Genomic DNA, 24,441 nt, shown 5'->3' with positions numbered 1-24,441 from the left:
TCACACCTTTGTTTCACTGCTTTCTTGTGCCTTGGTTCTATCAATTCAGAAAAGGGGGTGGTGATGAACAGAGTGTCTGAATTAAGCAGACCACTCTTACCCAGTCCAAAGATCAGGGCTTGATCCATCACCGTTATTTAGCTCACTGCCCCATCCCAGCTCAGAACCTGGCTATATGCAAATTAGTCTGTCCCTGGCCCAGTGCATCATGGGAACAGGGCAGACCAAACTACCAAGCCAATTCTTCACCAGAAAGGAGACAAGCTACCGGGGACCGGTTTCTGGCATTTCAGCCTCGTCGGCCCGGCTTGCTTGAATCCTGATGGAGCAGTGAGCAAGGGACTCATGTCTGAGTATACCCTGCCACACCTATAGTGGCCAAAAACGATTCAGAAAAGGGGGTGGTGATGAACAGAGTGTCTGAATTAAGCAGACCACTCTTACCCAGTCCAAAGATCAGGGCTTGATCCATCACCGTTATTTAGCTCACTGCCCCATCCCAGCTCAGAACCTGGCTATATGCAAATTAGTCTGTCCCTGGCCCAGTGCATCATGGGAACAGGGCAGACCAAACTACCAAGCCAATTCTTCACCAGAAAGGAGACAAGCTACCGGGGACCGGTTTCTGGCATTTCAGCCTCGTCGGCCCGGCTTGCTTGAATCCTGATGGAGCAGTGAGCAAGGGACTCATGTCTGAGTATACCCTGCCACACCTATAGTGGCCAAAAACGATTCAGAAAAGGGGGTGGTGATGAACAGAGTGTCTGAATTAAGCAGACCACTCTTACCCAGTCCAAAGATCAGGGCTTGATCCATCACCGTTATTTAGCTCACTGCCCCATCCCAGCTCAGAACCTGGCTATATGCAAATTAGTCTGTCCCTGGCCCAGTGCATCATGGGAACAGGGCAGACCAAACTACCAAGCCAATTCTTCACCAGAAAGGAGACAAGCTACCGGGGACCGGTTTCTGGCATTTCAGCCTCGTCGGCCCGGCTTGCTTGAATCCTGATGGAGCAGTGAGCAAGGGACTCATGTCTGAGTATACCCTGCCACACCTATAGTGGCCAAAAACGATTCAGAAAAGGGGGTGGTGATGAACAGAGTGTCTGAATTAAGCAGACCACTCTTACCCAGTCCAAAGATCAGGGCTTGATCCATCACCGTTATTTAGCTCACTGCCCCATCCCAGCTCAGAACCTGGCTATATGCAAATTAGTCTGTCCCTGGCCCAGTGCATCATGGGAACAGGGCAGACCAAACTACCAAGCCAATTCTTCACCAGAAAGGAGACAAGCTACCGGGGACCGGTTTCTGGCATTTCAGCCTCGTCGGCCCGGCTTGCTTGAATCCTGATGGAGCAGTGAGCAAGGGACTCATGTCTGAGTATACCCTGCCACACCTATAGTGGCCAAAAACGATTCAGAAAAGGGGGTGGTGATGAACAGAGTGTCTGAATTAAGCAGACCACTCTTACCCAGTCCAAAGATCAGGGCTTGATCCATCACCGTTATTTAGCTCACTGCCCCATCCCAGCTCAGAACCTGGCTATATGCAAATTAGTCTGTCCCTGGCCCAGTGCATCATGGGAACAGGGCAGACCAAACTACCAAGCCAATTCTTCACCAGAAAGGAGACAAGCTACCGGGGACCGGTTTCTGGCATTTCAGCCTCGTCGGCCCGGCTTGCTTGAATCCTGATGGAGCAGTGAGCAAGGGACTCATGTCTGAGTATACCCTGCCACACCTATAGTGGCCAAAAACGATTCAGAAAAGGGGGTGGTGATGAACAGAGTGTCTGAATTAAGCAGACCACTCTTACCCAGTCCAAAGATCAGGGCTTGATCCATCACCGTTATTTAGCTCACTGCCCCATCCCAGCTCAGAACCTGGCTATATGCAAATTAGTCTGTCCCTGGCCCAGTGCATCATGGGAACAGGGCAGACCAAACTACCAAGCCAATTCTTCACCAGAAAGGAGACAAGCTACCGGGGACCGGTTTCTGGCATTTCAGCCTCGTCGGCCCGGCTTGCTTGAATCCTGATGGAGCAGTGAGCAAGGGACTCATGTCTGAGTATACCCTGCCACACCTATAGTGGCCAAAAACGATTCAGAAAAGGGGGTGGTGATGAACAGAGTGTCTGAATTAAGCAGACCACTCTTACCCAGTCCAAAGATCAGGGCTTGATCCATCACCGTTATTTAGCTCACTGCCCCATCCCAGCTCAGAACCTGGCTATATGCAAATTAGTCTGTCCCTGGCCCAGTGCATCATGGGAACAGGGCAGACCAAACCAATTCTTCACCAGAAAGGAGACAAGCTACCGGGGACCGGTTTCTGGCATTTCAGCCTCGTCGGCCCGGCTTGCTTGAATCCTGATGGAGCAGTGAGCAAGGGACTCATGTCTGAGTATACCCTGCCACACCTATAGTGGCCAAAAACGATTCAGAAAAGGGGGAGCTAAAAAACGGTGTTGGATCTAGCCCTGATCTCTTGACTGGGTGAGAGTACTCTGCTTAATTCAGAGACTCTGTCCATCACCACCCCTTGTTGTAAATTATTTGGTTCTATCAAGGCACAAGATGGCTGCCAACACTTCCTGGTTTGGAGTGTTGACAGACAGTGGCAGCCAATCAGCATGCCTTCCCAAGAAAGCTGCATGGTCATTGGCTGTCAACACTTCTAACCAGGAAGTGTTGGCATCCATCTTGTGCTAGTGTTGACAGACAGTGACAGCCAATCAGCATGCCTTCCCGAGAAAGCTGCATGCTCATTGGCTGTCAACACTTCTAACCAGGAAGTGTTGGCATCCATCTTGGGTCTCAGTAGACTGAGGCACAAGAAAGCAGAAAAACAAACGTGTAGAACACACAAAGGGGGCAGGGTAGAAACACCCTGACCCCCTAGGGCTGCTCAGGTGGTCCCACTAGGATATTAATATATTTAAATGTTATCCGCTAATAGAATTAGCATTTAAAAAACCTTGCAAATTCACTGAAAAAACTATAGGTTTAAGGTCTTATATAGTTAGAAATTAGCATTTAAAAAACCTGTGAAATTCACTGAAAAAACCATAGGTTTCAGGCCTTATATAGTTAGGAATTAGCATTAAAAAAACTTTTGAATATATAAAAACGTTATCCGCTAATAGAATTAGCATTGAAAAAACCTTGCGAATTCAATGAAAAAACCATAGGTTTCAGGCCTTATATAGTTAGGAATTAGCATTTAAAAAACCTTTGAAATTCACTGAAAAAACCATAGATTTCAGGTCTTATATAGTTAGGAATTAGCATTAAAAAAACGTTTGAATATATAAACGTTATTCGCTAATAGAATTAGCATTTAAAAAACCTTGCGAATTCAATGAAAAAACCATAGGTTTCAGGCCTTATATAGTTAGGAATTAGCATTAAAAAAAAACTTGCAAATTCACTGAAAAAACCATAGGTTTCAGGCCTTATATAGTTAGGAATTAGCATATAAAAAACCTTTGAAATTCAATGAAAAAACCATAGGTTTCAGGCCTTATATAGTTAGGAATTAGCATTTAAAAAACTTTGAAATTCACTCAATAAACTATAAGTTTTAGGGGTGTTATAGTTAGCTGGACATTTCACTCATACAAAACCATTGAAATTGCTCCTATATAGTTAGTTGGACAAACTATATTTCGCGCACCCGCAATCCACTGCTGATGATGTCACATATTACATCATTCATGACATGGTCAGTGACATCACTGATGACATCACTGATGACATCATCCACGTGACAATCACATACACCTTTTCATACACTAGTAAAATCTTTCATCACTCTTTGTAAAATACAGAGTATCATATATGAATCCATTGACACAGCAATACAAGTATCTAAAAACCCACTCAGCGATTCCTAGATGTATACACACATCTAATCACTTACCTGTAGATTCAATCATACATGCGGTCAATGAAAAATAGAACACTATCAAAAATACTTATACACCTATATCGTCATTACACACCAGCACACAACCTATTAAAATATGAAGTTATCCTACTCACTTATGCAAACAATGGATCATACTTACATACTTACTTAGCTACACACTTATACAAACACCACTTCATCTATTCATTTACATAGTAAGTCATACTTACTGTATTATAAAATCATTATTACAAGTATACAGTCATCCATATATTCACTTACAGAATCATTGAGTCTTATGAATACTTATTTATATACAAAAACTGACATATAAACTGACATATACACTGCCTTTTATTGTTCTACTTTGTTGGACATGCACCAAAGAGAAATATATTTGCTCATCACCACTCCCATAATGATATTCACTCACCCAAACAACTATTAGAACATGTAGTTTTAACTTCATATATCTACTGAATCAACTATTCACACATCTTTGGGCACTCACACACCCCCCACCGAACCACACACACATTCACTCTCCAATACAAATACTCAGTTAACTAATTAATAAGTAATATAGACTTTCACATAGCTAGTAACCAACTGGAGAACCAGTTTACACAACAACTGACAAAGTGATACAGACATTCACACAGTTTAGTCACTATCCACTATATTTAGTGAGACACTATACATTGTTAAAGTAAACAGTCAATTACATTGCTACTAAATCCTCCATCCAAATATTTATTTTTATATATCCACTCATTCTTCAATGCAAATTGCTATATATAATGCATATTTAAATAACGAAGCAAACCACATTCACTGGATGATGTCATCAGTGATGTCATTTGAGATGTCATGAGTGATGTCACTGACCATGTCACGAATGATGTAATATGTGACATCATCAGCAGTGGATTGCGGGTGCGCGAAATATAGTTAGTCCAACTAACTATATAGGAGCAATTTCAATGGTTTTGTATGAGTGAAATGTCCAGCTAAACTATAACACCCCTAAAACTTATAGTATATTGAGTGAATTTCAAAGGTTTTTTAAATGCTAATACCTAACTATATAAGGCCTGAAACCTATATATATATGTAGAGCTGTATATATATGATTTCCATATATATTTTTTATATTATTTACGGGGTCTCCGCACATGGGCAGGAATATTCAGTGCTTATGACTATTGATGGGGATCCCCTTGAAGAGAACAAAGCTTTACTGCATATCAAAAAAACCTCAAGTAGTGCTAAATTATAACTAATATAGTGTAATATTATCAACTGTACATATATAACCCTGATCTTTTTTGCAAAAAATAGACTTAAACTTCCCTGATAAATGCCCGGAATGTAAGTCAAGAGGAGGGAGTGGCAGAATGATAAGTTAGGGCTACACCATAGCAGTATGTGGTGAGTCCAACTACAAGAGTGCTGGGCATATCTACATTTAAAGCTAAAGTCAAAAAGCAAAAATAAAATGCGCAGTTTATGATTTTATCTGCTGGACGGAGAAGAACAATAGTTACTTACCTGTAAACAGGTGGTTCTCCAGTATTGGTGTCTTTCATAGATTCACATGCCTGAATCATTCCCCGTCGTCGGAGTGGGAGTCCCACGGTATATATAAAAGCAATAAATGCCATAAAACTTATAGCAAATATCAGAGATACCAAACCAGGAAGTAAAGTAGCACCAGCTACAGTAGAAAAAACTTCCACATTAGTGACTATCCTAGTCGTTATGTATTAGTCCAAACTGCGGCCAATCAGGCGAAAGCACGCACCAGAATGTCCTCCCCAGAGGCTCAGGCTCTCAGATTTTCTCGCACGGGAGTGAAACCCTAAAATGCCTGAGTGAGTCTCTGGGGGGAGGCGGGCGGGTTGCATGTGAATCTATGAAAGACACCAATACTGGAGAACCACCTGTTTACAGGTAAGTAACTATTGTTCTTCTCCAGTATTAGGGGTGTCTTTCATAGATTCACATGCCTGAATCAGAATAGTAAGCAGTACTCCTAACATAAGGCTCGTAGACGTCAGAGTATCAAATGCATATATATATATATATATAAATATAACAGAATAACAGTTATACACTATCTGAAAGAACGTCTAAAGAGCATATAGGAGGAGGAGGAAACAGAGGCTCACCTTATTTGAAAAGATTACGCAGCACTGCTCTTCCAACCGAAGCATCTGCGTCGTCTGCTGAATCTAGACAGTAGTGTCTAGTAAAGGTGTGTCTGCTAGACCATGTAGCAGCTCTGCAAATCTGTCGAAGAGGCACACCAGCAAAAAGGGCAGTGGAAGAGCTAACCGCCCTTGTAGAATGTGCTCTTGGCAAGGCCTGTAAGGGTCTACCAGCCTGCTGATGACAAAGTCCAATCGTTGAGGAGACCCATCTAGCAATGGTCTGTTTTGAAACTGCACAGCCCCGGCGTTGCCGCCCATAAGCCACGAACAGTTGGTCTGTCTTGCGGATGCCAGAAGTTCTGGAGAGATAAAACTTAAGACATCTTCTAATGTCTAATGAATGTAGTGCTCTTTCAGCCGTAGACTGTGGGGCTGGAAAGAATGTCTTGAGGACAACCGGCTCATTCAGATGAAAGTCCAGAGGCACTTTAGGCATGTACGTTGGATTAGTACGCAGTACCACTGAGTCCGTGGTGAATTGGATGAAAGGTGCTTTAGATGTAAATGCTTGAATATCGCTTACCCTTCTAGCAGATGTTAAGGCTAGTAACAACGACACTTTCCATGACAGAAATTTTAGGTCCACCTTATGGATCGGCTCAAAAGGGTGACGCATGAGCTGAGTTAGTACGACATTCAGATGCCATGCCGGAGGGGGTTTCCGGACAGGCGGAAACATGCGAAATAACCCCTTGAAAAATTGTTGTATGATCCTCACAGAGAACAAAGAGTTCGATCCATCTTGACGAAATCTAGAAATGGCAGCCAGGAAGACTTTAACCTGATGCGTGCGGGCGGAATTCCGCCCGTACGCTGGGAATCTGTAAAGTGCATGTTACATGACGAGCTGGGCTCGTCATGAGCGTGCGAGGAGGCTACCTCATGACGAGCCCAGCTCGTCATGAGCGTCGAAGGGGTTAAGAGTAGAATGTGCCAAACCCAATCTGGCCAAATGCAAAAAGAAAGGAAGGATTTGCTCCGGTTTTGCATGAATGGGATGTAGATCATTAGATTGGCACCATGCACAGAAACGTTTCCAATTCAGTTTGTAGGTTTTGATTGTGGATGGAGCTCTGGCTTTCGCCAGCACCTCTTGGCAATCTTGTGGAATGTTCAGGTGTGCAAATTCCATGTGCTGAGGAGCCAAGCTGACAATTTCAGCGAGTTCGGGTTCGGATGGTATACCCTGCCCTGCTGGGTGGAGAGAAGATTCGGAATGCGTGGAAGTTGGATAGGGTTGCATTCCGAGAGAAGGAGTAGCTCGGTGAACAAGTATTGCCTGGGCCATCGTGGAGCGATCAGTATCAGCCGGCATGGCTGCCTCTTCATCTTCCTGATAACTTTCGGGATCAGAGGTATCGGTGGAAAAGCGTAGGCGAATATTTGATTCCAATTCAGCGAAAGGGCATCCCCGCACGATTCCTTGTGGGGAACCCAGCTTGCAAAGTATGGGCATTTCCGGTTCTGATATGTCGCAAACAAGTCCAGATCCGGATGCCCCCATATCTGAAAGATGCGATGTAGAGAAGGTAGATGTAGTTCCCACTCGTGAGTGCAGCCCCCGGACCTGCTGAGAGAGTCCGCCAACACATTTGCGATTCCCGGAACATGGACCGCTGACAGATGGATATTGTGAGTCAGGGCCCAACTCCAGATCTCTTGTGCTTGTTGCGACAACCGGGCTGATTTTGTGCCACCCTGCTTGTTCAGATAATGCATGCAGGTGGTGTTGTCTGTCCGTATTAAAACTGTGGCACCTTGTAGAGTCGCTTGAAAGGACTTCAGGGCTAAAAATATGGTGTGCAACTCCAGCCTGTTTATGTGCCATCTCATTTGGATCTGGTTCCATTTCCCGCTGACCGTCATGCCTTGGAGGTGTGCACCCCAGCCTGTCATTGATGCGTCGGTCGTTACGATGAACCTGGGCACTTCCGTGAGGAAGGAGCATCCCACTTGTATGTTGGATCGGTGGGTCCACCATTGTATCGATTGTCGCATTCGTGGTGTAAGATGGATGATATCCTCGAAGGATCCTGATACCTGGAGCCACTGACGACTGAGCTCTTCTTGCAAGGGCCTCATCCGAAGACGACAGTTGGGGGTGAGAAGAATGCAGGAAGAAAGCATCCCGATGAAGGACTTGAACATGCGCACTGAAACGCACTTTTTTAATAACAGTGCCGCAGCGAATCGGTGAATCTTGTCCTGTCTTTCGTTTGAGATGAATACTTGGGCGAGCTTGGTGTCCAGTGTCGCTCCCAAGAAAGTGTTTCTTGTTGCTGGCGTGAGGTGTGACTTTTCGAAGTTTACAGAGAACCCCAGGTCTTGCATCAGTGCCAGTGTTGTTTGAACGTGATCTTGTGCCATGTCGAAAGAACTGGCCTTGATAAGGCAATCGTCCAGATATGGATATATTCGTATCGATTGCAACCGAAGATGGGCCGCCACTGGGGCCAGTATCTTCGTAAACACTCTGGGAGCTGAACGCAGTCCAAATGGAAGGACTTTGAACTGGAAGTCCCTGCCAGCCACTCTGAACCTCAGAAACTTTCGATGCCGTGGAAAAATTGGTACGTGGAAGTATGCATCCTGAAGGTCTAGTGTTGCCATAAAATCTCCCGCCGAAAGAAATTGGAGGATTTCTTGCAGTGTTAGCATCCTGAATGTGAGTTTCTTCAGGAACTTGTTTAGGGCACGCAGGTCGAGGATGGGACGCCATTCTCCCGACTTCTTGCGAATAAGGAAAAACCTTGAGTAGAAGCCTTTTCCTTTCTGATGATGAGGGACTCTTTCGATTGCACCCTTCCGGATCATGGTGTTGATCTGGACGAACAGCTCCTTGAGGTGCGCTGGAGGGGGTCCTCTTAGGGGGCAATTTGGGGGAGTTTTCACGAATTCCAAAATGTGTCCTCTGGCTACCACATCCAGGACCCATTTGTCTGTGGTAATTTTTGACCAATTTAAGTAATGTTGGGATATTTTTCCTCCAATTTGGTTCGGGTTGGCAAAAAGTGGTGGCAGGATGCGTACCTCATTTCTTATTGTCTCTTCCTCGATAATTAGATTTTCCTCGAGGTTGAGAGAAATTGCCTCTTCTCTGCCCATAAGTTTGCTGCCGATATGGCTGGAATCTTTGGTTTCCCTGGGCGGAAGAATAGGAGCGCTGTTGGTTGTACCCTCCTCTATTAGAGAAATTCCCTCTTCCTTTTGCTCCACGAAAGGAAGACTTCCGGTATTGCAGAGTACCCAGCGAACGTGCCGTTTCGGTATCTTTTTTGATGGCCTCCAGCGACTCATCAACAAGCTTTCCAAATAAGAATTCTCCATCAAATGGCATGTCTATAATTCTGGATTGGACCTCCTGTCGGAAGGATGTTGCTTTCAACCATCCTTGCCTCCTGAGAACAGCTGCACCCGCTAGCTGTCGAAATCCAGTGGCAGCAACGTCCACTGCAGCGTCAATCATTTCCGAGGAGACACACTCTCCTTCTTGAAGGATTTTCTTCGCTTCAGTTCGATCTGGCTCGGGCAGCTTGTCCATGTACGGCGAGATGTCCGACCACATCTGCCTATCGTATCGTCCTAGAATGGCTAGGGAGTTTGCGGCTCTGATGGTCGTAGCTGCAATAGTAGAAACTTTCGTCCCGATAGAATCAAGGCGCCTCCCATCCTTGTCTGGAGGAACAGAAACTTGAGACGTAGGATTAGAAGATCTCTTCTGCGCTGCCTGTGCTACCACAGAGTCTGCTTTAGCTTGTCCGATGAGGCATGCTGGAGAAGTATTTGGCGCCCTATACTTCTTATCTACTCTTGGAAGCACTGCTGGTAAAGAATTTGGCTTGGACATGATCTTTAGTCCCTCCTTCCAGATAAACTCTATAATTGGAATGGTCCAACTTTGTTTCTGTGGTGTAGTCTTGAAATCGTACAAGAAGCAATCCTCTTGCTTTGACTCCATGGTTATCATAAACCTCCTCGTTGCTCTATCCATGATCTTATGGAATGAGGCAATGTCCACAGGTGGTGACTCAGATGTAGTAGGTTCTGCCGGAGAGGGCGTGTTTGCATTATAATCCTCATACTCCGACGATTCTGACCCATTATCCAGTTCTCCTTCCTCTTGTTCTTCATGTTCTGAGAACTCTTCCTCCCGTGGCTGAGGAGCTGAACCTTCCGACGCAGCTAACGCTGGACGTCCGTCCTCCAACGGCACAGTAGTCAATGGTTGCGTCCGCTTAGAAAGCGGAGGCACTGTCTGAGGTCTTGGTGTAGATACTGTAGATTCACCAGACTCTGAAGGTGGGAAACGTCTGTAGTAGTCACTGAGCATGTACTGAAGATTGCGAAACAAATCGTCAGGCAACTGCCTATCCGGAGCAGGCCTGTCAGCATGTGAAGTGGGCTCAGTGTCCTCCATCTCCTCCTCTACATCCTCCTGCACCTTAATCCGGAGGTCAGATGGACTTCTAGCTGCCCCAAAATTCTCATCCTCATAGGATCCTTCCTCATCGGAATCCAAGAGTTTGTCTGGCACTACAAGCGTTGAAGAAATCGTCTCCGTAGTAGCTCTCTTCTGTAGCAGCGTAGCCGTAGTTGCAGGAGATGGCAATGGAATCCCTGCTGTGTGCGCTGACCAAACTTGCAAAGTAGTGCAGCTTGATAGAGGCGGCGTCGACGGAACATCCGTTTGCTGCAGAAACTGTTGTCTCGTCGACGGTATCGTCGTCGACGGGGTCGTCAACGGGGTCGTCGACGGGGTCGTCGACGGTAGCTTCGTCGACGCGGTGTTCGTCGTCGACGAAGATCTCTTCGTCGACGAGGTCGTCGACGGTAGCATCGTCGACGGGGACGCCGTCGAGGTCGTCGACGGTGGCTTCGTCGACGTGGATTTCTTCATCGACGAGGATTTTATCGTCGACGGACGGGCCGTCGACGTCGAAGGCTTCGTCGACGGTACCAACTTCATCGTCGACGGGGATGCAACCGTCGACCTCACAGACGTAGACGAGAGACTCGTCGACGGTACCTTGGCCGTCGTCGACGGGACAATTGTCGACGACGAGATAGGCCTGATCTGGACATGAACCAGTGTAGGCGATGAAGCTGAAGACATGACAAGAGTAGGCTTTGGTGAGGAGAAAGTCATAGTGCAGGTAGTAGACGTGGCCACATGAGAGGAAACACAGTCCTTTTTTGACGTTGAAATTGTCAATGGTGGCAACTGAGGAGGCGCAGAATTTGAAGATTTCTTGGGAACTGTATTTTTCCCAGACTTCTTAGAGGGCGTACTATCCCCTATAGTAGGAGGGAGAGTTTTACTTGAAGTACTAGGCCCCGCATCCTGAGAGGATTTAGCCTTCTTAGCCACCTTCGCCCTTAGAGATGAAACTTCTGTTTCAGCCTTCCTCTTAGTAGAAAGAGATGAAGAACCAGAGGCAAAGCTTCCTACCTCAGACAAAGGGTCATCCTTGTCCTTGAGTCTGTTGAGCCACAGTAGCAGACGTCCTTCTCTATCCCTGATGGTCTTAGGGGGAAGGTCCGGCAGATCTTGCACTCTTTTGCCTTATGGTCTGGATAAAGGCAATATAAACATTTTTTGTGGGGATCTTCCTTGAAAAGTCTTGGCTTCCCACAAGAATCACAGGCCCTGAACAGAAATTTTGAAGAAGACATCTGTGAAACTTGAAGAAACTAATAAATTAGAAGAAAAACTGAGCAGAGCTCAGGGAGACTCCCTTCACACGACGTGCGGTAGAAAATCTGAGAGCCTGAGCCTCTGGGGAGGACATTCTGGTGTGTGCTGTCGCCTGATTGGCCGCAGTTTGGGCTAATACATAACGACTAGGATAGTCACTAATGTGGAAGATTTTTCTACTGTAGCTGGTGCTACTTTACTTCCTGGTTTGGTATATCTGATATTTGCTATAAGTTTTATGGCATTTATTGCTTTTATATATACCGTGGGACTCCCACTCCGACGACGGGGAATGATTCAGGCATGTGAATCTATGAAAGACACCCCTAATACTGGAGAATGACCATACCCTATATGCATGCTGAACTCCCTAAGGTAGAGGGATTGATCTGAGAGATAGAAAAGTATCGGCTAGTACAGAAGATTTGTATCAAATTTATCTGTTAAGATTATAATTTAGAGGAAGATCTAGCAGACTGGAGGACATACATGCAGAACTGATATATTCGCCTGAAAATCTATCGCAATACCTAGATTTGGGACTGGTGGTTCACTTGTATCTAAACCCAGAAGAGATCCCACTGTTCCCCACCCTAAGTATATGAGTAGGACTGGCAGTACTCAAAGAAGAGAGTCGGCGAGATTACCCACAGGCATGTGTAGGAAGATTCTCACCTGTCCAGAAGTAGGAGTATTGAGTGCATCGCCAGAAATCTACCCAGATGTGATGTTATATAATCAAATGTGAAAAGCACTTCTGCGTATTGGACTGATGATCTTATTTTGTAATGTCCATAGTATGTTGCCATTATTTGTATACGTATTTCATTCCCTGTGTTGAGGTTATGAAGAGTGGGAAAAAACTAATAAAGAAATGTTTTAAAAAAATTGCACAGCAATCTTGGAATAGGCAAACTAAAAGAAAAGAAAACACACAGAAAAGACAAACAAGGAAGAAAAATAAAAAGATGAGGCTCAGGTAAACGGAAGAAGCCCATAAGTGTGATAGAGAAAAATGAGAATGGGTGAATCAAAGTCTGAACTTCATGCTGCATTTCCGAAGCAGATTAAAGTATTATTAAGTGTATGCCTTAATTGGTCACACTGTAAGATTTTGTCTGAGACTTTTCATAATCAACCAAAATAAGTAAAAAGACTTTCTTATCATTTAAAAACAGGTGTGTAATACAAGGTTTTAGACGCTTACCTGTCCCCATGCATACATGTTATTATGGGTTTGTGAAGGATTCACTTTAGAAAGCAAGAAGCGGGCCTGAAAAGAGAAAAGCAAATACATTGCTTGCTTATCAGTATTCATTTAGAGCAAACTCGTTTTGGCACAGATTCTGCACATCTTGACATCACAGAAACTAAAGCAAGGATGCAGTGCTAAGGTTTTATTGATATCCACAATTAAAGGAAGGAGTTGGTTACAATGGCTATGCTGGCTTGTGAATGCTACTTTGTTGATAGACATTCAACAACAGGTTAGCATCAAAGGCTGCAAGCACTTCAAGCTATGGAGTGCCACCTGTGGTTAATCAGCTTCTTAAGGAATATTGCCAACTAATCCATAAGAACACGTTTATCACATAAGATTCTAATTATCTATAGCATTTCATCTCCTTATCCAAGAGACCATTCAGTTTTATTTGTGTGTTATGCGCCATAACTTTACTAAAACATCAATAGCACATTTGAAATTGGAGGACAGAACAAGAAAATATTTGTCTTCCAGACATTTACTCACCTGTAACATTGGTTTTCCAGAATGAATATTTTTACCAAATGGCATACAAAACTACAGTAGCTGTAGACAAGAAAGATGCTGTGCATCCAACAAAAACAGTGGGCGTATAGTCTCATGTTAACAGTATGAACAGATATGAAGTGGTGCTACTACAATGCCAAAACACCGCAGCTACCTCAGGTTGTCAAAAAAGCTGACAGACGAATGGCTCCAGCTCCCATAAGATAAACAAAGATGGCATCGGAGCACTCTATAATGTAATTAGAAGAAAAGTCCAAGGTTCACAGAGTCTTGTTGTTGAAGCTGTGTTTGCATTTGGTCCTGAAAGTCAACAGAGAGAATAGGTTATCTATACAGCCAACGAGTGTTTTGTCCATCGGACTTCCTCAAGGCTGTAAACAAATTTATTTAAGGCTAGGGTTATAATAGATATACTATGTAGAAAAATACAATAGTCAACATACAATTATTTTAAAAGCCGCTTGAACAAGACTCTGTGAACCTTGGACTTTGCTTATAATCATGGTTTAAAGTGCTTTGATGCCATCTTTGTTTATTTTCACCAAATATTTTACCTATCAATTTTCTTGTAGAGTGATGCAAGAGGAGCTCAGTGTATACCTCTTTCATAGAGATTCTGCTGCAGATGGGAAACTACAATGCAGATAACATTTTAATGACTTCAAACTCAGAAACAATCCAGTACCGAATAGAAAATTTCGGTCATATGAAAAAGTTGATATCCTTCAGAAACAGTAATTCTTGTGGATACTATAGCTATCTGCAGATTCCTCTCCCCCTTTTTTTTTTTTTTTTTCAAACAGAAATTTATTGCAGTTTTTATACGTACCATTCATATTCATATACATGAGGGTAAGATAATAGGTGAAATATCACTATGAGCATTACAGTACACGTAACCTGAACTGAGCAGTATCCGTTTCATATTCAGGCATACATGTCATGCAAAAGTAACCACAATCCCATTTCTCTCCCCCAACAACTTTCTGCCATCCTCCTAAGATTAATGTGATATTATGGGGTTGTCATCATCGCAAGAACATGTAAAGTGGATAAGGTAAGTAGGGAGGCCCTGTTATTGCTCAAAGCCGCAAGCTAGAGTATGGCATCAGATCAGGTAGTTACACCCACCCTGGAACATGAGCAGAAACAAGTATGATTGGACAAGAAGATTAGGGTATGGTAGGGTACACTGTGGGGGTAGGGGAGTGCGGCAACATCCCTTGTGCGGACCCATCATGTAGGTGTAAGGCGGCTGTAATGTTGCTCTAGTGTACACATTCCTGTACTTTAAATGCTTACATTAAGGTAACCCACTCCAGAGATATCGACCTCTCACGTAGTCCCCTATATTCCTCTCAAGGATTGCAGCACTTTCCGCCAGTCCCCAATGCGCAACCTCCTCCCTCCATCATGCAACAGAGGGGACCCACTGGGATTTCCAGTATCTTGCCAGCAATCGTATCGCCAGCAACAAAGTTAAATCTGCAAAACAAGAAGTCACCATGGTTGATTTGGGATATAAACGTAGGATACACTGTTCTAGCGCACACCAATGGTCGTTCCCTGTCAGAACTAATAGGGATGTCCCTACTTTTGATCAGTAAACTGCTAGTGAAAGACAGGCACATAACATGTGTACAAGATCTACGTCCAGTGCGAGGCATCTGGGGCAACCCGCGGAGGCTGCGGGGAAAATCACATTAATTATGTGGGGCAATGAAGTAGGCCCTGTGGAATATAGATTAATGTATGAATTTAAAATGAGAATTGCACAACCTTCTTGGGGTACTGAAAAATTAAGGACCATTCTTTATCCGTGATCACCCTGTTAGTGTCCGCCTCCCACCTCCGCTTGACTGACTCTATGGGAAGCACAAGATGAGCACGGTGTCCACGATATAGACTTCTAATCAGGTGTCTGCCATGTCCCATAGTATGTAGTGCTTGCAACAACTCATGTGTCACCGGCTCGGTACCGTGGACCCTAGTATATCAGGATCATGAGAATGATAGGCATACACTAAATAGTACGTATGTCCTTTGTCCAGCCGGACAGGATTTTATTAGTTTCAGTGTTTGGCAATAGTTCATATAAACAACATATATACACAAGTGGGCACGACCCGTGACCCACAGAAGACAAGACAAAACAAGAAAGGAATTTTTATGCAGGGGCACATAAGGCGGTCTGTACTAATATTTAGTTGGCAGACTTGATTCTGTTTCAGTACACCATTGTAACATTTTGTAACATTATTTAATACATATGGTGCTCTATGCTTGACGACGTTTCGATGCCTCAACTTAAATAAAGGGCATCATCATCAGGACAAAAATTATAAATCATGTTTGTCTAGAAAGCATTTTAAAGAAATTCAGCTTGGCGTTCATCTGGTTTAGAACAGTGGGCGCGGCAGCATTGGCCGGGATGAATTGGAAAGAATCTTGCACAATGGCAGGTCGGGTGAGGTTCTGGCGGTCTTATCTTTCCAATTCATCCCGGCCAATGCTGCCGCGCCCACTGTTCTGAACCAGAGGAATGCCAAGCTGAATTTCTTTAAAATGCTTTCTAGACAAACATGATTTATAATTTTTGTCCTGATGTTGATGCCCTTTATTTAAGTTGAGGCATCGAAACGTCGTCGACCATAGAGCACCATATGTATTAAATAATGTTACAAAATGTTACAATGGTGTACTGAAACAGAATCAAGTCTGCCAACTAAATATTAGTACAGACCGCCTTATGTGCCCCTGCATAAAAATTCCTTTCTTGTTTTGTCTTGTCTTCTGTGGGTCACGGGTCGTGCCCACTTGTGTATATATGTTGTTTATATGAACTATTACCAAACACTGAAACTAATAAAATCCTGTCTGGCTGGACAAAGGACATAAGTACTATTTAGTGTATGCCTACCATTCTCATGATCCTGATATACTAGGGTCCACTGTTCTTTAAAATATACTACTGCCCAAGGTCCCTAGTACTACTCCCTTTGGGTTCTCCTTGTTCTTTATAACACCGGCTCGGTATCGTCCAGAGACCAATACACACAGACATATCCGACAGTGCTAGTGTGTGTTACAATAGTGTGTCTGGCAACCCATAAGCCTGCGTAGACTCCAGGTGTGGCATTAACCAAGAGACAGCACCTCCCCTTGATCCCAGAGATGCAACATCCCAGCTGTCAAGGTGCCCAAAGGTGTTGGGAGGGCGCACAAAGGTATATTATGTGCATAGGGTAGCAGTAAGTGTGTGTATATCATAAGGCAAGTTTCCAATAAAAGAGAGCTACACATAGCAAAAGGGGGCCCCTGGTGGGCAGAGAAGAGCCCGGACGCACAAGTTACTTACCTTCAGTAACGATATATCTGTAAGAAACAGTAGTTAGTGTTAGATTCCTTACCTTAGAATATCCCCAGGCGTCAGACTGGATCCGGAAAGTTTTGCGTAGCAGTACCCTTGCGCGTCGGTAGGCGTTGTCCGCGACTCTACGTCCGTCGTCGGCGCCGTGATGACGTCGTCGGAGTACTTAGACGCCGCGCTCGCGCACTGACGTCATTTCTTATACATAGCTTTTCCGCGTCAGAAACGCAGAGCCAAGATAAAAACCGACACTGGTGCCATGAAACTAGGGCCCTCAAAGGAATGACCTTAACCCTAGATATCGGTTCACAGAACGGGGAGGATGGGTGGGGCGGTAAGGAATCTAACACTAACTACTGTTTCTTACAGATATATCGTTACCGAAGGTAAGTAACTTGTGCATCTGAAAGAAACAGGTTAGTGTTAGATTCCTTACCTTAGAATAGATACCCCAGCAATACCAACCCCGGTGGTGGGTCTGCGAACCAAGATCACACAAGAAAGTCCTGGAGCACGGAACGGTCAAAGAAGCCATCTCTCTGGACTTGGCTGTCCAGGCAGTAGTGTCTAGCGAACGTGTGCAGCGAGGCCCACGTAGCTGCCTGACAGATGTCCTGCAAGGGGACTCCCCGACCCAGGGCATTAGTAGCTGCCGTGGCCCGAGTGGAGTGGGCACGCAGCCCCACCGGAGGCTCCTTCTTAGCCAGAGAATTACAGGCCTTGATGCACAACACGACCCATCGAGAAATGGTGCGTTTTTGCACTGCCCGTCCCTTCTTAGCGCCCACGTAACCAACAAAGAGCTGGTCGTCCACCCGGAACTGGCGTGTGCGGTCCAAATAAAATGAGAGCGCACGTTTTGGGTCCAGACGGTGGAGCCTCTCTTCCTCTTTTGAAGGATGCGGAGGCGGAAAGAAGGTGGGCAAGGTGATGGACTGCCCGATGTGGAAGGCTGTAAAAACTTGGGCAGGAAAAACGGACGTGTTTTTAAGACAACTTTGTCCGGATGGACAGAAAGGAAAGGAGGCTTAGAAGAAAGAGCCTGTAGCTCGCTCACCCTCCTGGCAGAGGTGATGGCAACCAGGAATGCAGTCTTAAGAGTAAGAAGACGGAGAGGACAATTGTGAAGTGGCTCAAAGGGAGCACACATCAAATAAGTTAGAACAAGGTTCAAGTCCCACTGAGGCATCACAAAAGGAACTGGAGGAAACATGTGAGTGATGCCCTTCAAGAATCTATTTACAACAAGGGACTTGAAAAGAGAAGGTTGATCAGGAAGCCTTGAGAAGGCTGAAATGGCAGTGAGGTAGCCTTTGATAGTGCCCAGAGCAGAGCCCTGCTGGGCAAGTGAAAGAAGAAAGAGGAGAACCTCTGAAAGAGGGGCAGAAAGGGGATCCCCAGCCTTTGCTGTGCACCATGCCACAAATCTGTTCCACCTGCAGGCGTATACCGTTTTTGTGGAGGGACGCCTGGCTGCCAGAATGACATCACAGACTTCAGGAGGCAAGTCAAATGGCCTCAACTGCCACTGCTCAATCTCCACGCATGGAGGTGGAGGCTGGGCAGGTTCGGGTGGAGGACCGTCCCCTGCTGCTGCGACAGAAAGTCCTCCTGAAGAGGCAGACGAATCGGGGGATCGACTGACTTGCTGAGTAGCTCGGGATACCAGTATCTTCGTGCCCAGTCCGGGGCCACAAGGATGACTTGGGCCCGGTCGCGCCTGATCTTCAGCACTCCGGGCAGAAGTAGTATAGGCGGAAAGGCGTACAACAGACCGCAACTCCACTCGCGACGAAAAGCGTCGCCGAGCGAGTGCCGCCTTGGAAATTCTAACGCGCAGAACTGATGACATTGCGCATTCTCTTCTGTGGCGAATTAATCTAACCAAGGCTCTCCCCACTGCCGAAAGAAACCTTGCGCCACGTCAGAGTTCAGACGCCATTCGTGATCCATCATTCACCGACGGCTGAGTTTGTCCGCCCTGGCATTCAGGAAACCTGCCAGGTTTTGAACCACCAGGGTGACGCCCTGGTGTTCCAGCCATTGCCAGAGGCGCAGAGCCTCCTGGCAAAGGGTCCATGACATGGCGGTGGTGTTGTCTGTGAACACCTGCACCACACTTCCCCGAACAGAGGGAAGGAATGCCTTCAGGGCAAGCCAGATCGCCCGCAGCTCCAGAAGATTGATGTGGAACCAGGACTCCGCCGGAGACCAGAGGCCTCTGATCTGCGCCTCTCCCATGTGGCCCCCCCAGCCCAGGAGGGACGCATCTGTCACAATTACGTGCTCCGGTTGGGGTAGGGAGAGGGATCAACCGCTGACCCAATCGCGGTCCGTGAGCCACCAGTGCAACTGTCTCGCAGTGCCCTCTGAGATCAGGACATGGTCGGACAGGTTGCCCTGATGCTGGGCCCACTGAAACTTCAGGTCCCACTGCAGAGCCCACATCCGCCACCTGGCGTGATGCACCAGAAGGATACAGGAGGCCATCAGCCCCTGAAGCCGCAGCGTCAACCTGACCGAGACCCGGGATAAAGGCTGAAAGATCGGAGTCAGAGCCTGAATATCCCGAATCTGCTGTTCGGGAGGATAAACCCGAAACTACGCCGAATTCAGAACCGCTCCGATGAAGAGGAGCTTTTGAGAGGGACACAGGTGTGACTTCGGCACATTGATGGAAAACCCCAGCAAGTGCAGGAGGTAGGCCATAGTCTGGAGGTGGCTGACGACTGTCTGAGGCGAGCCCGCCTTCAACAACCAGTCGTTGAGATAGGGGAAGACTGACACCCCTAATCTGCACAGATGATCTGCGACCACCGCCATCACTTTCGTGAACACCCGTGGGGCGCTGGTAAGGCCAAAGGGGAGCACGGTGAACTGAAAGTGCTCGTGGCCTACCGTGAACCGCAGGTAACACCGGTGGGCCGGCAGGACGGGGATGTGGAAAAGGGCGTCCTGCAAGTCCAACGCCACCATCCAGTCTCCGGGGTCCAGGGCAGCTAAGACCTGAGCCAAAGTCAGCATCTTGAACTTCTCCTTCCGGAGGAAGCCTTTGACGTTCCGCAGGTCCAAGATAGGGCGTAGGCCCCCTTTGCCCTTCTTGGGAACCAGAAAGTAGTGGGAATAGCAACCACACCCTACTTCTGGCCCAGGAACACGCTCGATGGCCCCCTTGGCCAAGAGGGCTGATACTTCCTCTTGCAGAAGTTGCAAGTGATCCCCCGACATGCAGTGGTACTGTGGTGGCATGGCTGGAGGGGTCCCCTCGAAGGGGAGGGAGTAGCCCCTTTGGACGATTTGCAGCACCCACCTGTCCGAAGTGATGTCGCGCCAGTGGAGGAGGTGATGGCGAACCTTGCCCCCCACTGGCGTCGAATGGGCCTGAAAGCTCAGACTAGGAGGGCTTTGAGGCAGATGTGCGGGGGTGGGTGTGGGCTGGCCTCGCCGTTGTCCCCTGGCACGCCGCCGCTCTGGATGTTAAACTGCGGCCCGTGGCTGGCAGGACGTAAAGGGGCACTCCTTCCTTGGCCACGAAAGGAGCGAAAGGCAGAAGATGGCGGACGCTGGCCCGACAAGCTCAAGGACTTGTCCGTAGCCCTGGAGTCCTTGAAGCGTTCAAGCGCATGATCTGCCTTGCCACCACAGAGGTGGCTGCCATCAAACGGCATGAGGGTGTTCAGGACATCAGGCGAGAAGTTGGCGGACGTCAGCCAGGCGTGGCGGCGAACCGCCACCGTCGTTGACATCGCCCTACCCAGCTAGTCCATGGTATCCAGCCCACATCGAATGGAATACCACGCTGCGTCTAGTCCCTCCACAAGGGCTTGAGCGAGCTTTGCCCGGGCCCCCTCCGGGCAATCCAGCAACACGGCCGCAACAGTATCCCACAGAGAGTGGGTGTAACGGCCCAAAAGGCAAGCGGTGTTGACTGACCGCAACCCCAAACTGAGGGAAGAGAACAGTTTATTGTCAAACTGTTCATACCTTTTGGATTCCCGATATGGAGGTGCAGTCGGGAATGCAGACTGGGAAGTAGTGGCCTGGATAACCAGGCTCTTGGGGGTGGGGTGGGTGGACAGAAAACTAGGGTCGCCCGGAGCCGGGTGGTGGCGCCTGGCGACGTTCCTATCTACAGGGGAAACTAGCGGGCCTGGACCAGGTGCCCAACAGGACGTCCGTAAGAGCCTTATTAAACGGCAGTAGAGGCTCCGGAGAGCCTGCCTGTGGTTTAAGGACCTCAGTGAGGATGTTAGACCTCACAGTCGCGACGGGGAGCTCAAGAGCCAAGGCCTTGGCCGCCCTCGTCAGCACCACACTATAAGCAGCCCCCTCCTCCGTAGCCACGGTAGGAAGGGAGACAAAGCCAGTGTCAGGTGAAGTGTCGAGACCACTGGCTTCCCCTAGCTCGTCTGTCCAGTCCTGAAATGACCGACACGCCCGTGTCAGAGGGTGTTCAGACCCCTCCCAGTCACCCTCGCCCTCCATCTTCTGAAAATCAGGTGCAAAGGATGGAGCCGGATCATAAGAATTGCTCTCCTGCTGGCGTCGAGTGACGCCGGTCCGATGCCGGATCCAGACCGAGGGAAGAACCAGGGACGGCCTCGGGGGCGACACCCTAGGGGTCGACGCCGGCAGGGTCGTAAGGTCGACCAGCGGCGACCCGGATCCGGAACCGGATCCAGCTGGGCCCTGTGGCGCCGGGACCGAAGTTGGCGACGGCGCCGGGGCCGAAGCACCCGGCCCGCTTGGGCTCCCAGCCGGGACCGTGGGTCCCGAAGGCACCACGGAACCCGACGGAGGAGAGAGCGACCTCATGGCCATGAGGAAGGCATCGATCTCCTCTGGCGTCGCGTTCGGCCCAGGGACCGGCAGATATGGAGCAGGCCGCGACGCCTGCGGCTCTGGAGGAGCCGCGTGGGCGGTGTCACCCGAACCCCCGGCCGCATCACGCGAGCATCGGGGAGAGTCGGCTCTTCGACAAATGGTGACGACTCGCCGAGCTTCGACGACTGTGGCCCTGCGACCGGTCCCTCGACCCCCTCCTGTACCGGGACCGTGAGCAGGGTGGGGCCGACTGCCGTATCTCGAGGCGCTTACGATACCGCTCCCGCCTTGCCTTCGACGTCAGAGCCCGGCAGTCGGGGCACGACTTGTCGTCGTGGTCGGCCCCAAGGCAATAGAGGCACCGGTGGTGGAGATCGGTAACCGACATTAGTCGGTGGCAATCGGTACAGGGCTTGAACCCGGGCATCCCTACCGGCACCGAGAGTCGTAAAGACTCGAAGAGAGATCAAAAAGGATCGAAAAAAGTTTTGTCAAAAAGTGACTAAAGTACTGCTTTTTCCGGATCTGCGCTTGCCGGCGCAGAAAAAAGAAGAACTGACTTCAGCGGGCGAGGGCGGCGTCTAAGTACTCCGACGACGTCATCACGGCACCAACGACGCCGACGACGGACGCGGAGACGCGGACAATGCCTACTGACGCCTACTGACGCGCCAGGGTACTGCTCCGCAAAACTTTCCAGATCCAGTCTGACGCCTGGGGATACTCTAGGGTAAGGAATCTAACACTAACCTGTTTCTTTCAGATAAAGTAGTTTGTGCAATTATCCACTACAGAGCATGCAGGTGGTATACCCAATTTCCTCCAGGTTGTGGCCTGCAATCCAAAACGCTAACCATTGTAGCTGTCCCGCTATACTTTAGGACTTCAGGTCTGGCGGCAACTGCAGCTTTGCCAGGCTAAGTCTGCGATGGCCAGTGCACCAGACTAGATCTATTAACAAGGAGTTTAGCATGCGGAACAATCGTGGAGGAACCAGGTTCGGTAAAGTCACAAAGTAGTAAAGGGAGCATAACCAATTTAGCCAATGCCAGGCAGCCGGCCACCAACAGGGGCATGGTAGTCCAAAGATCCACCTTTGATCTGAGTGAAGCAATCGTCCGGAGAACATTGCTATCTAATATATTTGTTAGACTGCGGTACACCTGCACACCGAGTTAGTGAAACGATTGTGCAGCCACCTGGATCTGCAGAGGCCCGAATGAAACCAAGGGATCCCAATAGGTATAGTTAAAGGAAAACACATAGGATTTACCCGCATTTGTACTAAGACCTGACAAGTTGCCGAATTCAGACATCAGCTGGGTTGCCTCACTCAGGTCACCCCGTGGGTCATTAAAGTATAGTACCATAGTCCTTAGAGCGATATCTAATGGAGCGTGCGTTCTATAGAGATCCCTCCCAACCCACAGTCCTCTGATGGAAATACTGTGCAAGAGGATCCACTGCTAAAACAAACAATGGCGGAACAGTGGACAACCTTGTTGTGTCCCTTGTGACACCCGATAAGGGGCAGAAATATAGGATCCCATTTTAGCTCTTTCTGTGGGGGCCGAATATAGCATATGCTGGGGGTATCCCGTAAGTGGTGAGCGCTGACAGAATGAAATCCCAAATGAGGGAACCAAAAGCCTGCCTGATATAGAGGGAAAGCATTCGGTGAATATGCAATGTTCCTTCATCGCGCCCATAATGTGGAACAGTTGATGCATGTTTAAGGAGGTCCTGCGATGGGGGGCAACGCAACACTGGTCCACATGCAACAAATGGGGGAAGTAGAGAGCGCAGTGGGCATGCCAGGACCCCGCTAAGGATTTTATATTCAGTATTCAACAATGAGAGGGGCCTATAAGAGGACATGTTGTTAGGTGATATGCCGGGCTTAAGAAGGGATGTCACTAGGGCCTCTCGAGTCTAAGGAGGAAGAGCTCTTTCTTCTAGTGAAACATTACATAGCATGACGTGGCGGGGAATCAGACTTGTGGCATTTGTAGAGTAAAATTCCATTGGCAATCTTTAGTGCCCAGTGTTTTATTCCAAGCTAGTTCCTTGATAGGGCCTTGTATCTTATTCGCAGATATGGGAGCCACAAGGACTTCCGATTAGACGATGCAATCTGGGGGAACGTTAACCGATTTCAGTAGGTTATTGCAGCCAGTTTGACAGAGGGTGGAGCACTATATAAATCAGTATATTAATTCCACAATGCGGCATTTATTTCTAATTGGGCAGTAACTGGACTGTGACGCGGTGTATGTATTAGGAGGATAGGGGTAGGCGACAGTTCGAGTTTAATAAAGCAGGTGAGTAGCGGGCCTGACTTCTCTGCTTCTGTATGCGTCTTATGAGTGTAAGTTCTATGGTCTATAAGCCAGAGGTGTTCTAGGAGTTGAGCATTATTCACTTGTGCTTCCTAGAGTTGGGAAGCAGAGTCCGAATTTTGTGCCGTTGCCAGCTCCATGGGCTCAAACTATTCTCTACTCAAGTAAGCTCCTGCAAGATCTCCCCCTGAGCACCTATCAATGTATTAATGGCCGCACACCGCACTACCACCTTGAAACCGTCCCATCCAATTAGTGTGAATGATGCTGTTCCGTTTAATGTCTATAAAATATGTGTCAAGGGTTGTCGCCAA

The 24,441-nt window shown here is 47.6% G+C and overlaps 1 protein-coding gene across 4 annotated transcripts in view; it reads right to left on the bottom strand.

Moving 5' to 3' along the window:
- SEC23A (SEC23 homolog A, COPII component) overlaps positions 1–24,441 on the bottom strand; it is an 891,592-nt gene that overhangs the window by 69,880 nt on the left and 797,271 nt on the right. For all 4 annotated transcript variants that reach the window (XM_078659766.1, XM_078659768.1, XM_078659769.1 and 1 more), the window contains one exon: positions 13,031–13,096. In XM_078659766.1, coding sequence (XP_078515892.1) covers positions 13,031–13,096 — 66 coding nt within the window. The remainder of the gene's footprint in view (positions 1–13,030; positions 13,097–24,441) is intronic.

Source organism: Lissotriton helveticus, chromosome 9 (genome assembly GCF_964261635.1).
Source record: "Lissotriton helveticus chromosome 9, aLisHel1.1, whole genome shotgun sequence".
Taxonomy (NCBI): domain Eukaryota; kingdom Metazoa; phylum Chordata; class Amphibia; order Caudata; family Salamandridae; genus Lissotriton; species Lissotriton helveticus.
The sequence above is the reverse complement of the archived record's forward strand: the minus strand, read 5'-3'. Positions and strand labels throughout refer to the sequence as shown.